The sequence below is a fragment of the Anguilla anguilla genome, chromosome 9 (assembly GCF_013347855.1).
Source record: "Anguilla anguilla isolate fAngAng1 chromosome 9, fAngAng1.pri, whole genome shotgun sequence".
Lineage (NCBI taxonomy): Eukaryota > Metazoa > Chordata > Actinopteri > Anguilliformes > Anguillidae > Anguilla > Anguilla anguilla.
Genome location: NC_049209.1, coordinates 12847943 through 12866916, shown reverse-complemented (window position 1 = coordinate 12866916; position 18974 = coordinate 12847943). Strand labels below are relative to the sequence as shown.

At 40.0% G+C, this 18974-nt stretch overlaps 3 protein-coding genes across 10 annotated transcripts in view; 1 reads left to right on the top strand and 2 right to left on the bottom strand.

Annotated features, from left to right (window-relative positions):
- Positions 1-5476, bottom strand: part of LOC118235714 (phosphatidylinositol-binding clathrin assembly protein-like) — a 45800-nt gene extending 40324 nt beyond the window's left edge. For 2 of the 7 annotated variants that reach the window (XM_035433376.1, XM_035433377.1), the window contains exon 1: positions 4198-5470. In XM_035433376.1, the coding sequence (XP_035289267.1) occupies positions 4198-4327 (130 nt within the window). In that variant the 5' untranslated portion in view covers positions 4328-5470. Of the gene's footprint in view, positions 1-4197 lie in introns of all 7 variants that reach the window. The other 5 variants (XM_035433375.1, XM_035433374.1, XM_035433372.1 and 2 more) reach the window with 5 other exon arrangements.
- A 3166-nt stretch (positions 5477-8642) lies between these two features.
- LOC118235844 (ras-related protein Rab-38-like) lies at positions 8643-13420 on the bottom strand. Its single transcript, XM_035433697.1, has 4 exons — positions 13417-13420; positions 12556-12804; positions 11297-11577; positions 8643-9968 (listed from the first exon to the last, which is right to left on the bottom strand). Exons 1-4 carry the CDS (start codon positions 13418-13420, stop codon positions 9801-9803), a joined length of 702 nt encoding a protein of 233 aa, XP_035289588.1. The 3' UTR covers positions 8643-9800.
- A 546-nt stretch (positions 13421-13966) lies between these two features.
- On the top strand, positions 13967-18974 carry LOC118236279 (ras-related protein Rab-39B-like). 2 transcript variants are annotated; one of them, XM_035434496.1, is made up of 4 exons: positions 13967-14193; positions 14303-14387; positions 15656-15882; positions 17234-18974. In XM_035434496.1, the coding sequence occupies exons 3-4, from the start codon at positions 15668-15670 to the stop codon at positions 17658-17660; spliced, it is 642 nt and encodes a 213-aa protein (XP_035290387.1). In that variant the 5' UTR covers positions 13967-14193; positions 14303-14387; positions 15656-15667; the 3' UTR covers positions 17661-18974. The 2 variants fall into 2 exon arrangements, with proteins under 2 accessions (XP_035290387.1, XP_035290388.1); XM_035434497.1 differs by lacking the exons at positions 13967-14193; positions 14303-14387 and adding an exon at positions 14864-15375.

Sequence of the window (18974 nt, the reverse complement as noted above, 5' to 3'; positions counted from 1 at the left end):
ATCGAGAGTTAGGTACAAACTTTTATAAATGGAAAATGAAAATGGTAAGCATGTATGAGCGTAGTAGGAACTTGTGCAAATGTTTTGATTTAATAAGAAAGTGCAATCAAATTACACTAAACTTTCTTGTGACACCAAACAGGTCCTCTTCATTGTGTGGCTGCAAAATATATTTAAAGTGCTCTTAGCATTGATCAGGGTTTTTCTTGCAATGAAAGTGTTTTTGTCAAGCTGCCTAAGCCGCCTACAAGCGAAATCATGCAAAAATAAACATTAAAAAAAAACACTAAAACAATTACAAATGGTTCCATGCATTTATTGGTACAATTTGGTCATGAATGATCCTGCATTTGTATTTTATGTCTTGAAGTTTACCTACAAGCTTACACACGCTAAATTAACTACAGTAGAATCTGCTTAATTGCATGAGACAGAATGAGACAGTACACAGTGTCAACAACTCAGCCATCCGCTATAGATACGATTTTCAATAGAAATTGTTTACCTTCCTAAACGTTGGCGGTTTTGTGTCTTTATAGAGCAACTGTCAGTTTATAAGGCACCTGCTTACTTTTAACAATATATTTATAGATCATTCTGCAAGGTAGTTGGACATAATTCCATGAAAATACCAGAAATGTGCAATAATGATTTATGCAAATATACAATCTCTTTAAAATTAAACATATGGGAAATGGCTTGGGATTGGAAATTCTATGCAAAAACCCTAATTATGAGAAAGGGGAGAGTGGGTATAAATGTAAGAGTTTTTGGATTTTGCTCATGTACCGATTATATTCAGCCTAGCACAGTGAAATTTAGCTTCAAACAGCTCTGACAAGCGAGTAGTCATTACCCGTTTCAATTACGTTCATAACTTATTCGAGTCAGATACGATTTAAATCAAAGTACAAGCAGTCCGATATTAGATTCATACGACCTAGTCAGTATAATTGTAACAGAGGGGCAGAATAATTGTAACAGTGAATGAAAACGCCCTATAATGTGTGTATGGAGTTTTTTTCATAGGATACTAATGTTAATCAGGAAAACACATTTTCAATTGTAACGTGATACCAGCCACATCCTCAGACTATGAAGCATGGGGCTTTATTTTTTAAACTGTGTGCAAACATTGACACACAGGCAGCTTCGTAACTTACCATGAAGTAAGTTGTGATAATGTCCAAATCAATGAGGAAAGCTGTTTTGGTTTATTTCTTAACACCCAGGTAAACTTTTTCAAAGAAAATAGCATACTATACAGACCACTCTGGTGTGTTCTCATTATAAATGCATGTGACTGGGCGGCTGTTTCTTTTCGATTAATCGCTTGGAACATCCAGATGATGATGCTATGTCAACGCAGCAAGCAAATTAGCTGAACACACTTAACATTAAACACGAAACTAACAACCTTAAAAAGTCAAACACGTTGGTGAGTACAAATCACTTCTTTAACAAATATTAAACACCATTTAAGGTCTCCCTCAAAAGGACACTACAATCAGATGGTTTTAAACATCATCTAGAACCCGTAATCTCCAAATCTGAAGCCCTCTCCAAGACCACCCTGGGTACCAACCGTTTTGTTTTCTCATTAGATGGTATTCAGTTAAAATAGAACAGCAAAAGCAACTCGGAGGTGGCATAATTAGATTTATACACTGTGACATGACAATTCTGGTCACCTAGCGAACAACTCCTGCTAAAACTTAGGCTACTCAGAAAACCATACCATCTTTTGAAGGACAGGTGACTGCTAAAACAGGTGCATTATTTGATTTTTTCTAGATAAAAATAATGCCTTGTATCCAAAAATTAACTTCCAGAACAAATTTTTACATCTTAATGCATTGTGGTCATCTCTAGAAGACTTCACAGAAATGTACACTCTAAATCTATCTAAATACAGGGAGACAATGGATCGAGTTGACATTGGCAGCAAAGCCGGACCAACCAAAGTCGCTGTCACGCTAAGTCACCACATAAGCCCTATTTTGAGCCAGGAAAAACCTTGTTGACATTTTCCCTACAGCCTCCAGTATTGAGGGAAGGTACACATAGGGCTGTGACAACTAATTGTTATTATCAACTTAATTGTCTTGTTTTAACTAATGATACAGTGCAGGCCTAATTATTATTGCTCCAATAACACACCTTTAAGGAAGACCAATTCATAAACATGAACATACTTAATAATCAAGTGCTTGACTTTTAGTGCTTTGTAAACCAAAATAAATTGCACATGGGACAGTTATGATTATGTCATACACAATACTTAAAATAGACTAATCCTATATACATAACAGGCCAAATATATAAAGAACTACTTTAAACGCAGTTTTTTCCCTACTGTACACAGAGGAGCTGTTGGGTTCTCGTCTGTGCTTGAGCACTAAATGTGGGGCTTTGCAATGAGATCCTTTAAAAAAAAAAAAAATTTAAAAAAAACCGTTTATCACTATGCCTATTGCAGTTCTAGGTTTAACGGTGGGCTATCTGGTGTCAGTACATTTTAAAGAGTGTGCGCTGTGCACGCTCGTAAATAACGTTAAAGAATTTCACCACAGCGCACGTTTGATTAAGAAGTTGATCTAAAACTATTACAATAGCAAAACAATGCAAGACAGCTGCATTTGGGTTCTTATTAACTGTCCCCAGTTCATATAATCGCCATCACCCGATTATAGGATCATCGGCACAGCCTTAGCTACACAGTATCCCTGAGGATGTGCAGGTCCTCAAAAAATAGGAAAGGAAATGTGTAGGTTAATTGATACTGTATACCACCTACCTTTCTTTTGCCCTCACTAATCGTCAAACGTACAATAAAAATGTACAACAGACATCTGGCAAAGTGAACAAGCCTATGCCCTCAAACTCAACCCAACCATTATAATAGCATTGCAATTTAGCGGCCCCTCAAGAGACATCATGGGAAAGACACATACAAATCAAGTAATCAGGGTGGGGGACAGAAATTATTCATAAAAGTGACGGCATGTAGGTTATTCATTTCAGAACAAGATTTAGCATTGACCATACCAACCATCACGAATCTTACTTAAATTTAGATAGGCGCATGTAAACTGGACATGTAAATTTGGACATCTTTGTAACAGTCATAGCTTATGTTCTCAACTCTAACTACAAACGTCTCATTTTAAACATGTCCGCAAAACGGCACAGAATTATATCGGCTAGTCTAAATTCCAACACTATATAACCCAATTAATTTTGTTGAACTAAAAGATCTATCATATAGACATTCAATTTTCACCAATATCGTGTAATGTCAAAAACGCATAAAATAAAATTACAGTAAACTGCAACAAGAAAACAGGTCATTTTTATACAGCACTGCTCATGCTGGTGCGAAAGAAACGTTACGACGGACATAAAGATACATGATCTCACCCGACTAGCACCTTATGATCCACAAGTTCAATTCAGGCAACGCTTACGTTAACGTTAGCCCAATTTTCGAATGACTGTCGAATATAGCTAATAATGCAAAACTTGCATTTCTACATGAAAGAAACACTCAAGTGATGTGCTTGGTGTTGTTTGTGACAAAAATTAATTGGGGGTGTGAAATGCTGGTAGGCAGCACAATGGAATGGGGGTAATGAGTAAAGCTGTCACAGTCAAAGAGGCACTGCAAGGTGTAAAGACCTTAAGCTCATCAGCACCGTCGCCATGGTCAATTTGTGATGCAGGGTTATAGCTATGATGTACTAAAATTATAGCAGTCGACCTGTATTTGTTTTAAGCCCTATTGTATGGCACCGTTACCCCAAATATTCACTGGATTGTTATTCTTCCATGATACCCGTAAATTTTGCAACTAGATTTAAATATTTAACGGTAATAAAATGGAAAAGGCGGTAGCTCGGTATCAGAAGAAACGGACAACGAAGGGCTGGTCTTGCTGATCTCTTGATGCATGCATAACTGGCGCCCAGATGCTGTGATGCGCCATACACAGTCATTATGTGTGAATAATTCTATCACTGGCTCACAACAGGGACACGCTGAGCTTGAACGGGCAGTTCTTTCCTTTTGAATTCTAGCTCTATGTATTGCGAAAAGCAGTTAGCTAGAAATATTGGTATTTTGCAATACATTATGGTGTAATATAATGGTCGCTGGTTAGCTGACTAACTAGCCAACGTTCTCCAGCTAGCTACTTACAATCAAGGTGTTTCTTTTTCGGTCCGCTGACTTCATGCGTCGTGGCCTTGCAGACTGCTTTGCTGATAGCAGATCCAGTCATGCTGTGCTGAGCCGCTGCGATCCGATCAGTGATCGACTGTCCCGACATTTTTAGCTAGTTAGGTAGCTAGCTAGACTGTAATAACTGGCAAACAAACTCTCAATAAAAAATCCTTAACTGGCAGGAAGGTGGCTTTTTTCTTCGTCTGATGACTGTCTGGAAACAAAACCGTAGACCGAGTCGCGCACTACACAGGGAAGCATGCGGTAAATCAGACAGCCAGCTAGGTTGCAACCACCCAGCTCATATTAAGCCCCAGTGAACTAAAAATTTTGTCCAAGTTAAACTGCAGATACAAAATCACCTTACTATTAGCTAGCTACTACAAAAAAGATGGAAGCGGAGAAGCAAGAAAAAAGTATAAGTTGCTAGCTACCTAGCTACCTTCAATGTATAGACGGTAAGTTAACAGTTACCCGACTACCTCAGAGCTAGGTTACCAACTGTAACTGACAGCAGTCTGGTTTTAAACGTAGCTAGCGTTACAAAAGTGAAAATGAAATTCATCCAATGGTAACTGTCCAATAAGAAAGCAGTGAGACATCACTAACGGTATGACTGTGGCTTGCAAAACAGATAGATAGCTAGCTATCTACGTTTTTTCAGGCAGTTAGCTAGCTAGTTATCTGAGCAGGTAGCTCCAAATGGGAGGACAGTAAATGACCAAGTTAGCTAATTAGCTAACAACCCCACTCGAGCTGATTACAGCGAAAGGGAATCAACATTCATTCATCAACCGCTTAATATACCGGTTGTCACTGTAACCTCGTTTGCTGGTTGACAGAATCCCTGGGATCACGAAAGAAAACAGATATAACGTTACCGGAGTTCAGATGAGAACAAGCGAATACGGCAACTAGCTAGCTAGTTAGCTAACACTGAGAATCAGCATCAAACAGTAGCTAACCAGCTATATAATGTGGAAAACCTAGCTGTTAACACTTCACTGTGAAAAGCTAGACAGCCAAGTTAGCTAGCTAGTAAGGCTAACGTTATGTAGTCCTTTTTCGGCCGCTGGGTTCCCGTGTCAGGCCGTGTATTTCAACCCCTTTCTCCAATGAAAACTCAGTCAGTTGTTCATTTTCTCAGTATTTCTTTTCATCTTCCCTTAACAGCTTTTTGGTAACCACTTCGGTTGATTTCTGAATGTATTACCAACCACAGACAAAATGGCTGTTCGGAAGTCAGGTGATCTGCGGCTGGGTGGATTTCGTAGGAGTCAGGAATCTGGGATTAAGGTGGAAACGTTGCCAGTTTGCGAAACGGTCTGATTGCATCAAGGTGCTGGTCTTGGTTTAAAATCATCAGATGCCGTTGGATTTCAATAACCAACGTTCTTTAAACCAACTGATCAGTTGGATATTTTGAGATCATTAGTCTCTCACGTAAAAATGCGACAATCGTGCATTTGCAATCCAGTAGGCGCTTGAGCGCAATTTAAGGTCGTACTGCAATGTAAAAACCGTGTCCTTGATTGACCACAGTAGCTCGTTAACACGCAGACTATTGTAGTTTCACTTCGCCTGTGAACGTGTGCCACAGACTCCTTGTGTGCCTAATGAACGGTGAAATGAAGACGGTGGCCCTTTATCTGCTGTAGACGAAGGATGTTTGTAGGTGAACTAACGTTTTTAAAATAATAATAGACTCACTATACATATGGTCGATCCCTGTCTGATCTGAAGATCTCGTAGGGCAAATATGAATTATGTGGCAACGCCATAGCCTATTGTCCATCCTCATAACTAGTCACTTTTACAAGATTCTCTCATTTATTGCATACTTTGCAAATTGCTTTTTCTGTGCAACAGACGATTGTCTGAAGATGGTTAGAAAGAGGGTAATGATAAAAGTAAAGGAGAGGGAGACCATTTTGTTAAAGCAGCTCAATATACACGCTTTCATCATGTCCAGTTCAACAATGTTTGCTCTACTCACATGGTGTTTGCTTTACTTGGGCAGTTGCCTTTGCTACTGGTGCCACTCAGTATACAAGAGATGAGGTGCAGAACAGGATACATTGCACTTTAGAAAAGAGTGTAACCCAGAATGACCTCCGCAACACACCAGTGAAATGAAATCAAAGAGCACGCAAAACCTCAATGGCAGTCTAAACATGTGGTCTGTACATTCTGTAGTATACAATTACCCACATGGGATAAACCATAAATGGAATGTTGCAGTTGGATTTTATCAGCTTCTTTGGCCATTAATCAGATTCAAAGGATGAGCACACACACACTCACATTTTTTGTTGAATCACTGTGTAAAGTGATTCAGGAATGCGCAAACATGGCTGTGCCCCCATCACCTATTCAAAAAAATAATTTGTTGTCCATAGACAGTGTGAAGTCATGAGACCTGTTACATGAGAAGACAGCCCCATCTACTGGTTAATTACCTGAACAGCCTCCACAGCAGCTACAGGTACAGTAGTTTTCTAAGTGTGTCCATGGCAACAGAAACCATGAAAAGACATGGCTTAATGTGTGGATATGGAATTCTATTTCCATCATTTGCAGAGACAGGTTCCAAGACAGCAATTTTTCCTTAGCTGTAGTTAATACATAGTAAGGTCGTGAGGCAATAAAACAGTATATTGTCACTTATCTACAAGGAGATGGAAATGATATTTAAGATTGGACAATGAGACAAGCATCCACCCTTAAAGAGCAATGATTTTGGTATAAATACAATGAGCTCAAATTAGTTTATTATGAAATGATAACATGCACATATTAAAGATTGAACACTTTTGCAAATATAGGCATCATTTGCCTGTCAAAATAGTAAAGAGAATAAAATGAGGATAATGGTGTTCAATGTTGCAAAAACATTCTTCTGTATAAGCCCAATAAATAAGCACAGAGGGAAGGGTTGCCTATCATATTGTAATAGTTAAGGGAACTTAAGACAGAATGAGTGGTAACGAGGGATCAGAAATGTAACGAGGGATCTATCAGAGTAAACAATAAAAAGGGTTGGATAGGTGACAGTATTAGGTAGTTAACTAGCTGGTAAAATAGGCAGTTTAAGCAGAGAGATGTATATTAATATGCAATTCAGAGGGCTGGGATGATGCATCTAGGCTTCCAGGTTATGTTATGGCATGGGGCAAAGAGAGGGGCAAAGCTGGAGCGGTCCGCAAACTCAAGGCAGGGGAAGTGGCAGAAGCCCTCGAGAAGAAAATAGAGAAGAGAAGAAGGATTAGGCACTATGTAATTATATGATTAACTGTTGCATATACAGGGGCCTGAGTGTAATATGGAAAAGCTCCAGGGTGCTATGGTATGACAGCATATCTAAAAGATGTGAAGGAAGGCGGTATATACAAGGCACGAAAAGCAAACCTGAGCATTTGTATGAAGTGGCAGGCAACAGCAGTCAGCTCAGCTCACAGCTCTGTGGTACTGATGTACCCTTCCCAGACATCTTTAACAAAAGGACTGACGAAATAGGTAATTGGTGAGCCTGCATTTAAAGCTCAAACATGCAAAGGGAGATTATTCCATAAAACAGGAGTTCTGTAAGACAAAGAATATCCTTGTATTGATTTGCAGTAGGGAAAAAAAATACAATTATATATATATATATATATATATAAGTCAGGGGACCAAAAGTAATTGGAAAATTGGATGCTCTGCTGTTTCTTGCCAGCTATGTTGTTGCATCAATAATCCATGCACAAGAAAGCTAATGAAAGGTCTAGAGTTGATTCTAGTTGTGTAATTTGCACTTGGAGTTGCCAAAGACTAAACACTCACTGGTCTTTTATGTTTGAACAATCAATGCAAAAGGAAACACCTGAGGGACAGTAAACACTTGTCAGTCATATGTTAACTTACTATTTTATGTCTGAAAATGGGGGACTCAACAGAAAAACTGTTGTTTCTGTAAAATGGTAAAACATATATACCGGTAAATACCATGAAATAAAAGCTGTTTGTTTATACTTTTGTATCATATTCATATTTTGATCTCAAATCCAAATACCATAAATATATAGCAAAAAAAAGTAATTTCACTCAACTGTTCATATACAGGGCACTGTATGTTTCCACATAAAGGACCTTCAATGTGATCTTAAAGCATGTATCCCTACAATTATCATATCATTTACCATTACTCAAAAGTTATAGGACTACATGTATAGTTCACTACTCATTACGATGCAATAAAGTTGAATCAATGAAAATCTCAAATTCTACCGTACCGAAATAAATTATGTATATTCATGAAACATTTCATGAAGGTTTTAATTTTATTTTTTTCCGCTAAGATGTTATGTTCAATTTTCAATATAGGCATTATAAATGAAACATTAATAAACAGGGCATTGACATAAACTAATAAAATGCATTCGTTTGACCAACCGCAGATGACATGCTAAAGCATGTTCATGTTTATTGTTTCAGTTTTGACAGCATTATGACACAAGGCTATCAAAACAGGTTAGACTTCCATTAGTGCCCCCCTATACACAGGGGGTCAAGTCTTTCACACAAACAACTCTTCCTTCCCAAAATTGGCTTACATGGCTTTCCACCCCTCAATATTTAATAGGTCCTTTCAAGCACCCATAGAGACTTACGATAAAAACATCAGTATATTTAAAAGGCCTTCTAGATACCATCACAAACTACTAACTTAGGATCTTTCTTCCCTGCATAAAACTGCAATGGCAAGGCAGCAAGATAGGGAAAGGAAAGCAGTGAAAAGAGACAATGACTCTAAATATAAAAGCAAGAGAGCAATAATAGTCTTCCATCAATTCACACAGGAATCTAAATGCTATCTTTCACGTGAAGAGAAATACAATTAGAGCCAGTATTTGGGAAGAGATGGGGTTTTGTTTCACGTGCTGCAGTAACAGCCTTGTGTCTGAGGTCATGTCGTTCACATTATACACGGATCCACTCTTATGAGCTTCTCGTCCTCACCGTTTCAGCCATTCAGCTGCATTAGGCACAGACGACGTCAGTGTTTTGACCATTATTCAGCCCTCTCTAATGTCTTGTTTCCAGGGAGGTGCATTCCTAAGCTTGATTGGCACACCATGATCTGAAATGCCCCAAACCTGCGATAGCTTGCTTTTTGTCAGCATCTGCTAGCCCTTCTTTTGAGGTGGCAAAAAAAATCTTCTTCTTTTTGATGTTCACGCTCAAATGATCAAAATACACCATGGAGGCAAAGACCTTGAAATTCATAAGATGTAATAGCAACTGTCAGCCAGTATTACCATGGCAACAGAAAGCTCCGGTCTAATCCATCTTTGCTTGTCCCACGTATTCTCTTTTTAAAATCTCAGTGATTGCCATTTGTTTTTACATTTGACAGAAAAGATACAGCTATACAGTGTTTAACAATCTACATAATGAAAGCACAGAACTTTCAAGCACGCACATACACTCAAGCATTTGCATTCTTTCGCTCTCCCTCTCCCCATCTCAACTTTTCTTTTGCGTTCTTTCCCACTGTCACCCATTTCGCATGCCCTTCTCAAGTCACTCCTCTCCTGTGGTTAGAACTTGGGGCAGGTGCCACAGCCAGAATGACCCCGCTCTTTGGTGTTGTTATTGAGGCCAGGGAGGACCAGAACATCAGGGTCCGAGTCCACGCCTGCGCTCTCTTCGTTCGCCAAGATGTTCTCCACCAGACACCTGGCTGCGGCGTCAATGTTTGTGTTCTCCTGAGAGAGACAGAGGGAAGGTGGGGTCGAGGAGAGCAATGAATGTCAGGGAACAGACAGGAAAGAAAAAGTGGCCATGCTTATTAAACCTACAACAATATGCAGTGCTAAAGCTGAAAGATAATAATTTCTGGAAGATTCCATATTGGTCAACAGAAAATATGTGTGCAAGCAATACTTCAGAAGGTCCAGCGTAGTTCCCCCAGAAACTACCCCTCAGCCTTTCAATGGTTTTCTAGTCCAGGAAACTTCTACTTTCAGTCAGGATGCCACCTCTTAAATTTAGTCAAAGCACATTCCTGCTGTCCCCTCCCCACACATACACTGTCAGCTCTCACACCCTCTGGTGCATTTCATTAGAGGAGACCTGTGAGGAGGACATGATGTAGTAATTATTAAACTCTCAGTACAGCAGCTCTGACAGCACTTTCTGATGTGTGTGATAGATACATATCAAGTACCAGCACCCAAACATTACATATTTGTGTGTTAACTTTCCCCTGCTCCCCTGCTGAAAGGCAGCAGAGCATCAAGAAACTGCTCAGGGAATGATCTGTGGGCAGATAACCAATATTCACATAAAAGCTGGCACCGACTCCTCTAAATTCACATCACAAAGCAACCCAGCGTGAGCATATCACAAGATGTTGGCTCTTAAGTGCAACCCATCTGGGGAAGGTGGAGCCATTTAGCAAGGAAATGCGAAAGTCCTGTTTACATTCCACAGATTAGTTCTATCTGAACCCACAAAAGCATTCATCTACCCACCCACACACACACACACACACAAACAAACTGTACACACAGATACAAAGGAGCACAGCAGAATTACATACAGGCTTTAAGAAATCAGGCCATACTACTCCTCTATCTAGTGAAATCTCAGCTTGCGCGAAAAGCAGACTCCTACTAAAATATCAAGTGGGTGTAGCAGAAGGGCATGTTTGGACGCAGCTAAGAATAACCCTTGCCTTCACCCACTGGAGGAAGCAGGATGACCTCAGGGGAGGGAAACAGACTCTAGTGCAGTAAAAGTAAGGCTGAAAACTCTCTCAGGCTCACTGAGGCACATATCTTATAAAATACCCTAACCTCAAGGTCATAGGCTCTCGTACATTCTTACATTTAATGGCAAGAAGTGCCATGCTTTGTAACATTACTGTTGTGTATCAAGACAAGATCAAGGAGAATTCAGAATTTGCTTGTAAGATTCCCATTTCCATTACTGATGGAAGTCTTGTAGACTTCTGATAAAAGGTAAAGATATACATCCACTCCTTCCTCTACCTCCCCTTCTCGTTAACCTCCATCACTGCTTCTACCCTCACCTTAGCAGAGGTCTCGAACCAGCCCACAAAGCCATTATCTCTGCAAAATGTGTCCAGCTTGGGCAGCTGTGAGCACAGGCCTTCGCGTGATTGGTCAGACTTATTGGCCAAGAGCACAGCAGGGACAGGTCTGCCATTGCCCAGGGTGACCTTGGTGTCGAGATCATCCTTCCACTTGAGCACCGCCTCAAAGGTGGAGGCACGTGTCACGTCGAACACCACGAGTGCACCCACCGCCTCGCGGTAATACACCCGCGTCATGTTTCCATAGCGTTCTTGTCCTGGAACAGACAAATAGAGGAAGGCAGTAAGGGGGTCAGCTAGGTCATGTGTTCTTTTGTGCTATTCCCTCAAACTTCTCTCCTTACTAAACTGCTAAGAATGATGCAATTTGTCTGTGAATGCCTGCAGATTTGTGTGAGTACGTATGTGTGTATACGCCTGTGTCTGAGCGTCCTCATGTGAGCACGAGGGAGAGGGGAGAAAGACTCCTGGCACTAAAGCTCTTGCTCATGTGACACTAATATGAGCATGAGACCAGCTGAGATTAACACAAGACACACATTCCAACAGCAACTGAAGGTACTCAGAAGAAAGAAAGAGAAGAGAAACACATAAGATGTAAGAAGGGAAGAAGGCAAAATAGAATGAGGGTAAAGGATAAAGTCTTTTACCATATAGCCATAACAATCCTGACTTTTAAAGCAATGGAATAACATGTGTGCAGATGCATGCACACAAAAGTTATTAGACTATTGTACAAAAATTGCATTACATAACTTCTATAAGATTGCACAATTGAAATAATACCGCCACCATTTAATCTGTCCTAACAGTTAGGAAAACACATTTTAAGTGTGAAATAATCAACAATTACAAATGGGATAGATTGATGAAGAAGGTCACAGTGAAAACTGCTTCATCAATAGCACTTTAGGCCACTTCATCATACTTTAGATTGTCACATGCAGCACCCATTTCCTTTAATCTGATCAACTGGCTGAATACTTTTAAATTAGTTGAACAAACTGTCAAAGCTTGAATTCAAAAGTTTTTTTATGGCACTATAATCATGACACCATTTCTAGATTAGAAAACATTTAAAAAAACATTTCTAATTTTCCCTTTCAAATTTCAGCAATACTACAGTGGCAACATTGATAAATGGAGATATTTCAACAAGTCTCAACAAATGTATAACTACGACTTTCTGACTGCAAGTATAACAATCCCGAAAAAGAATGGCTCAGTGCACATACCAGCGATGTCCCACAGCTGTAGGCGGATGACGGTTTGATGATCCCAGTTTAAGACTTTTAACGCAAAGTCGACTCCAATGGTAGCACGATAGTGTTGAGAGAAGATTTGGTGGACATAGCGCTTGATTATTGAAGTCTTACCGACTCCAAGGTCCCCGATCACGAGAACCTTGAACAAGTGCTCCTGCTGCATGACTCCTGTCTGCAAAACTGCCTTAAAAAATCTGCCTATACAAATATACTCATTTTCTCAGTATCTTGCTTCAGCACAAACATCAATTGTTTCCTCGATATATTTCCGTTATATGGTCGGCGTTTTTCTTTTAATTTGTTGTAAATTAATTTGCTATCGGCTTTATAGGTGGGCATATTTTACAACGCTTTATTTCCACACATGCATCGCCAGTGTTGTGCTGATAGTCATCCTGCATTGTAAAAACATTTTAATGAAAAAACACTAAAAACGCGCAACTTATTTGTAAGCCAAATTTGCCTCCAAAACGAAAAGTTAAGTTAAAAGAAAGTATCTCGTGCGGTTTCTTTCTAGTATGTAAGTTCACTTTTTAAATTCAGCACTGGTTCGAAGTAACTATTCAACATTTTTGCTAAAATATATATTCGCCGTCACAGCAGTAGCCTACACAAGTTGTCTGCACTCGTTTTCGTTTTCAATCATAGTCCTTACACATATGTTGCCACAAGGACAACTTACATAAAAGAATCGCCAGAAAGATTCGCTAATAGCTTACTTCATTCTGAACTTCCTAACGTCGTTTCAGTACAGCTTCTTGCGGCTAAGTCATGATCACTAGGACCAAGCAGCTGTCATCGACAGGAATTTCACTATTACCACGACCACACCCATTTTCGTAGGCTGGGACTTTGCGGGATGGGACTTTGAGTTTTCCCATCCGGTTCCACCGATGATACAGAATGTTACAATCCCAGTGTATATCGTAATACATTCAAATGACTCGCCTTAGTTATTCCACTTTCAATTGAGTTGTGACATTTATACACGCTAAGCTGTACACCTACATGGTCTACTAACGATATCCTAAGCAAGCACCTTTAAGAAGTTGTCACGCACGAAAAGCATTTAATGCATACAATTATATTTTAGGCCTTTGGCCTACATACACTCTTATAAAAAAGAGTTATTATGGGTGCTATATGGTACCCTTTTCTTAGAGTGTAAGATAGCGTACAGATCAGCGAACTGAATGAAAGCCAAGAAAAGCCCAACAGTAACGTATTAAAATAGTATGAATGTATTGGTTTAATTCGCACATTATAGCCTAAAAGTCTATTAGAAGTTAATCATATGGCACGGATAAATTAAAAGATAATTACACTGGAGTCAAAATAAATGCGCTGCTATTGTGGGTCTTACGGTAATGGTGCTGATGCGGGATGAGTCAGGCTATATATGATGCTGTTGCTGCTGCCATTTCATCAGTGATTTCCGAAATATTTTGCCGTTTTTAAATGATTGAATAAAATGGTCCGGAATTTTAAAAACAATGCAACCAGCGTTAAGGCAGTGGAATATTTTATCTCCACACCGATCCATAGACATAAAACAATAATTTATTAGGACATTGATGCATAAATACACGGGGATGTATAGGCGAAACGGTAGGGTTTGTTGCTTTCAGTCTTCGCAATAAAAAATAGTAGTATAGGTGGCAATTTCCATGGCAAATGGTATTTGAATGAGTTTATATGCTTGTGCTGGGATCGCTAGGTCGGTGCGCATTTCCGAGGGAAAGGATTCTTCAGAACCATGGACTTTGTGATTTTCAAGCTCTGAGAAGCTTATTCAAAAACCGGTAATCGCAAAATCATTTTTTCAAGACTAATTACTGAATTTAATTCTTTGTAATGTGGATATGTTGCATATGTTAAGGTGGTCTGTATGTATGGCAATTTGGCTACCGATAGGCCTCTGCTGTGTCCTGATTTTTGTGTTCACGGCGTTCCGGAAAACCTAAAAATGTTTAAAGTCATGCTATTTACATAACATAGTTTTGGCTCGTATTGCCAGTTGTTTAATGTAGTAGCATATTTCTTTTTATCGTGAACTTTTTATCTTTTCGTTTTTGTTAGGAACAGTTATTGATGTAACGGACAGTATTCATTTGTAAATGTTAAAAACACAGAACCAATAATGAATGCTGCAGCGACTGAAACAGGATACTTTAGGTGTTTGCAAAATGGTGGCCAACTGACCTTGGGAGTTTATGTGATACGAGGGAAAAAAGGATTTAATAACTCATGAACGAATTATTTTTTTTTACAAAATACACAGTCTGCGTGTAGCTGGCTAGTTAATCGCTATGATTAGACAATGGAACAGAACCAGTGTTCATTTGGAAGCCGAATAGGCTATGTGTTTGCATAGTCGAGCAGGGCTGTGCTTAAATTGGTGGGAGAGGAGGCGGATTAGTCTTCTATGCCATATGGGAGATGAACAATGGATTGGAAAATATGAAAGCACTGCAAAAAGTTTCAATAATGAATTTAATGAACTTAAATTGACTTATTATAATAATTTTTTTACAAACATGGCAAATAGAATATAATTTTATTTGCATGTTATTAGGATAGAGAGAAAGAGAGAGATTTTGTAAAGAGCTGCATTAAACTTTATCACAAAAATTCTTATTTTTACCTGGGTCTGTATGCAAATGCAACAACTTAATCTGTAATAACCTGAGGATAGTGAAAAAATGTCAAAATCACCAAAGGTCTCAAAGAAATAAAGGAAACAAGGATCAAGTAATGAGAGACAGTAGGCCTAGTGTATTGCACTGAAAGGTATGCATCTTTATTCCTTTAGTCTCCCTTGTGACCTCATGCTGGCTATATAGGGCACGTAGTAAAAACAAATGTTATCACTTTACCTCTGGTGTCTCATTGTTTGGGGGAAGCGTTAACAGCTAGAGACCACATTTCTCCATTCTCTAATTCTGTTTCCAGCTAATCTTAAATTCACATGCACCATTCTCAGGAGAACATTGCAGGAGGGAGTAATGTGTAGCTGTCCTAATCCAGAGGCAGGTTGGATGATCAGCGCTCTTTATATGTGTTTTGTCAGACACAGGGAGACATGGAAGCGATATGGCTGTACCAGTTCCGATTGATCGTTATTGGCGACTCAACAGTGGGGAAATCCTGCTTGATCCGGAGGTTCACAGAGGGGCGCTTCGCACAGGTGTCTGACCCCACAGTGGGGGTTGATTTCTTTTCGCGCCTGGTGGAAATAGAGCCCGGGAAGCGTATCAAACTTCAGATCTGGGACACTGCTGGACAGGAGCGCTTCAGGTACAGTGTGATATGCATTTGGACAGGGAGACCTGGATGAACTGATTAACCTATTCTTGGAGATGCCACTATACAGAACAGCTATTATATTACAGTTATTATATCACAATACACTGCTTTCAAGTGTCTCTTTCCATGTGTTTTGGAGGGTGGGGGCAGTCATGAGCCTGTAAAATATTAACCAAAGGCACATGAGCATGGGCAAAGGTGCATTTGCATAGTGTAAAAAAAGTTACAACATAAGGGTCATTTTCTGTGAGATTGTTATTGTTTCTTCCAGACAATCATAAGAGTTAGCATTCATTCATCTCTCTTGAATACAGAATAACCTTTGCATGAAAAGTACACAAAGCTCCCCTCTCACATGAGCAACAGAGTTAGGATAATTTGCAGTTATACTTTGGCACCCAAACACATTGTAAAGATTTGGGGAAAATCCTTCCTATACAATAGCCTATATTGTATTCAAGAGAAGAATACACGTTTATTAATGATATGCCCTAGCTGTCAAGAAAAGTAGGGGATGAAAATTATTACATTTTTAGTTTCCCTGGATTTAGTAACATATTTCCAGTTATTTTTCTTATAGTCTGGATCCCAGACTTTCCAGCTCTAGACCATCTGAAACCATCTGAAATTGGCTGATAAATCCTTTCAGTAAAAGCACTTTCTTTGAGTCTTGGCAGTTTCAGGCAGCATATGAGTTTACTAATGCACCAGTGAATAATTTCCTGGTCTGAAATTGTGTCCAAATGGAGGGCCACCAACATCAGCTTTTGCTGTATCTGAAGAGTAATAGGCTGTTGGTTTATTAGCAAAGCACATTCCCAAAATTTGGGTGGTCTTCTCTCACCTTCAAGTGCAACCTGGCCAGCTCCACCAGGTTATAAACCTGAATTAACAGCCCAAATTTATTTAATACACATGTACTCTAAAAACAAGCACAACATTGTTTTACAAGGACTACTTTTACAAGTATTGGCTGAAATCTTTTGTGATTATTTGAGATAATGTGCCTTCAGTTCAAGCAATGTTGCAAACTGAACCCATCTGACCTGTCTAATGCTAACAATACTTCCTAAATACCTATTTTGAATAGCATAGCAATGCACACAGTTTCTCATTTATTTGACTGTCTTTACTCATCCTCTCATTTTCCACCCATCTTTCTCCCTCTTGGCTTCTTTCCTCACATTTTTACCATCTAACTTCTCACTCCACTTGATCTTTGTTACAACCTCTTGATTTGCCTTCTTTTTCTTTTTTGTCTGTCTGTTCTTTCTTACCTCACATCTTCTCCTTCTTTATCTCTCCTTTTACCTTTCCCTTCCGTCTGGCCTCGCATTCCCAGGTCTATCACCAGAGCCTATTACCGTAATTCAGTGGGCGGTCTGCTGCTGTTCGACATCACTAACCGCCGCTCCTTCCAGAACGTTCACGAGTGGCTGGAGGAGGCGCGCAGCCACGTGCAGCCACACAGCATCGTCTTCCTGCTGGTGGGCCACAAGTGCGACCTGGAGGCCCAGCGGCAGGTCAGCCAGCAGGAGGCAGAGAAGCTGGCGGGGGCCTACGGCATGCGTTACGTGGAAACTTCGGCCCGAGACGCCATCAACGTCGAGAAGGCCTTTACGGAACTGACGCGGGACATCTTTGAGCTGGTCAAGTCCGGGGACATCACCATCCAAGAGGGCTGGGAGGGGGTGAAGAGCGGCTTCATCCCCAACGTGGTGCACTCCTCCGAGGAGGTCACCAAGAGTGACCGCCGGTGCCTCTGCTGAGTCGCCCTGCAAAGCTGTCATTCGGATTCTGCCCTATGTCTCCATCCCTCTACCTCACCCTACCTCATTTCCCCTCACTTCCCCAAATCCCAGCCCTGTTTGCTGCTACCCTGCCTCTGCCTTCCTCCACTAAGTCCTCGTCAATCCTGGTTAAGCCAAACCACCATTTTCACCAGTTCATTGGCCGTGTGGTCTTTCCTTCTCTCCTCATACTTCTCTGTCCCTATCATTCAGAGGAGTTGAAGAACTTGCTTCATAGACCCACATTATCCTCTCATACGCCTCATTTCAGTTGCCCCCCCCCCCCCCCGATTGTATACATATACATCACTCAAGCCTGCATCTACAGCTCATAAATGCAAACAGTGTCTGAGGAGAGTTCTAGAGTTCTCCCAGACAGAAACTGGCCTGGATCAGTTGTTTCAGTTCTTCTGTGTATAGTTTTGCAGGGAATGCATCATATGGAAACTGACAAGAGACACAATTGGTAGCATATCTGTTTCTTGTAAGGTACAAAGATATCCACAAACCAGGAAAATGCACAGTATCAAATCAAGTGAACTGCTTCTCCATGACCACCCTGATAGGGAAAGGAAGAAGAATGCACTGTGAAACACTACATTACTCATAAATCTATGACGTCTCAAACGGATATGAGGCATTTATCTATATTAGTGATGATAAAGGTAATCAGCTTTATCATCAGTGATATAAATGAGCAGGTTGAGTTGGGCAACATAAAGCATGGCCTTGCTGTTGAATCAGTGGAGCCATTCTTTTTTCTGAATTGCTGAAAATCCTTGAAGTTTTTAAAGGTTTTTGACATTTAAGATTTTTGTGTCTCTTCTTTTGTCTGATGGTTTTTTTCATGACATTCCTAGGTCAATATTACCACCCTGTGCTACATGAGATGCAATGACGTAGCTTTAAAGTAGAAACTGTGTTATGCTGTGTTGCTTGCTGAGATAACACCTTTTTTAGTTACATATACTTTATTTTACTTATTTTTATATTGTGGTTCACATTCGGCAGCGAAACCACTGTTGTGGCACCATTTCATTCTCAGCTCGGAACTGTTCTTACCTGTGTATGACCTGTACCTCAGCGTGTCTGCTTGGCGCCTGTCTCTGTGCCTAATCCACTCATTTACTGATCAGAAATTTCCTGCTTGTTAATCAAAGCTTTCGAATGCTTGGCAGGCCAGTCCCATCTTGGAATTTTCCAGTCCCCTTGCAGTATTACAAGGGCTTTTACTTGGATTGACGTAAGACTTAAAAGTACAATGGCTACATAAGCCATTAAGTCTCTGACTAG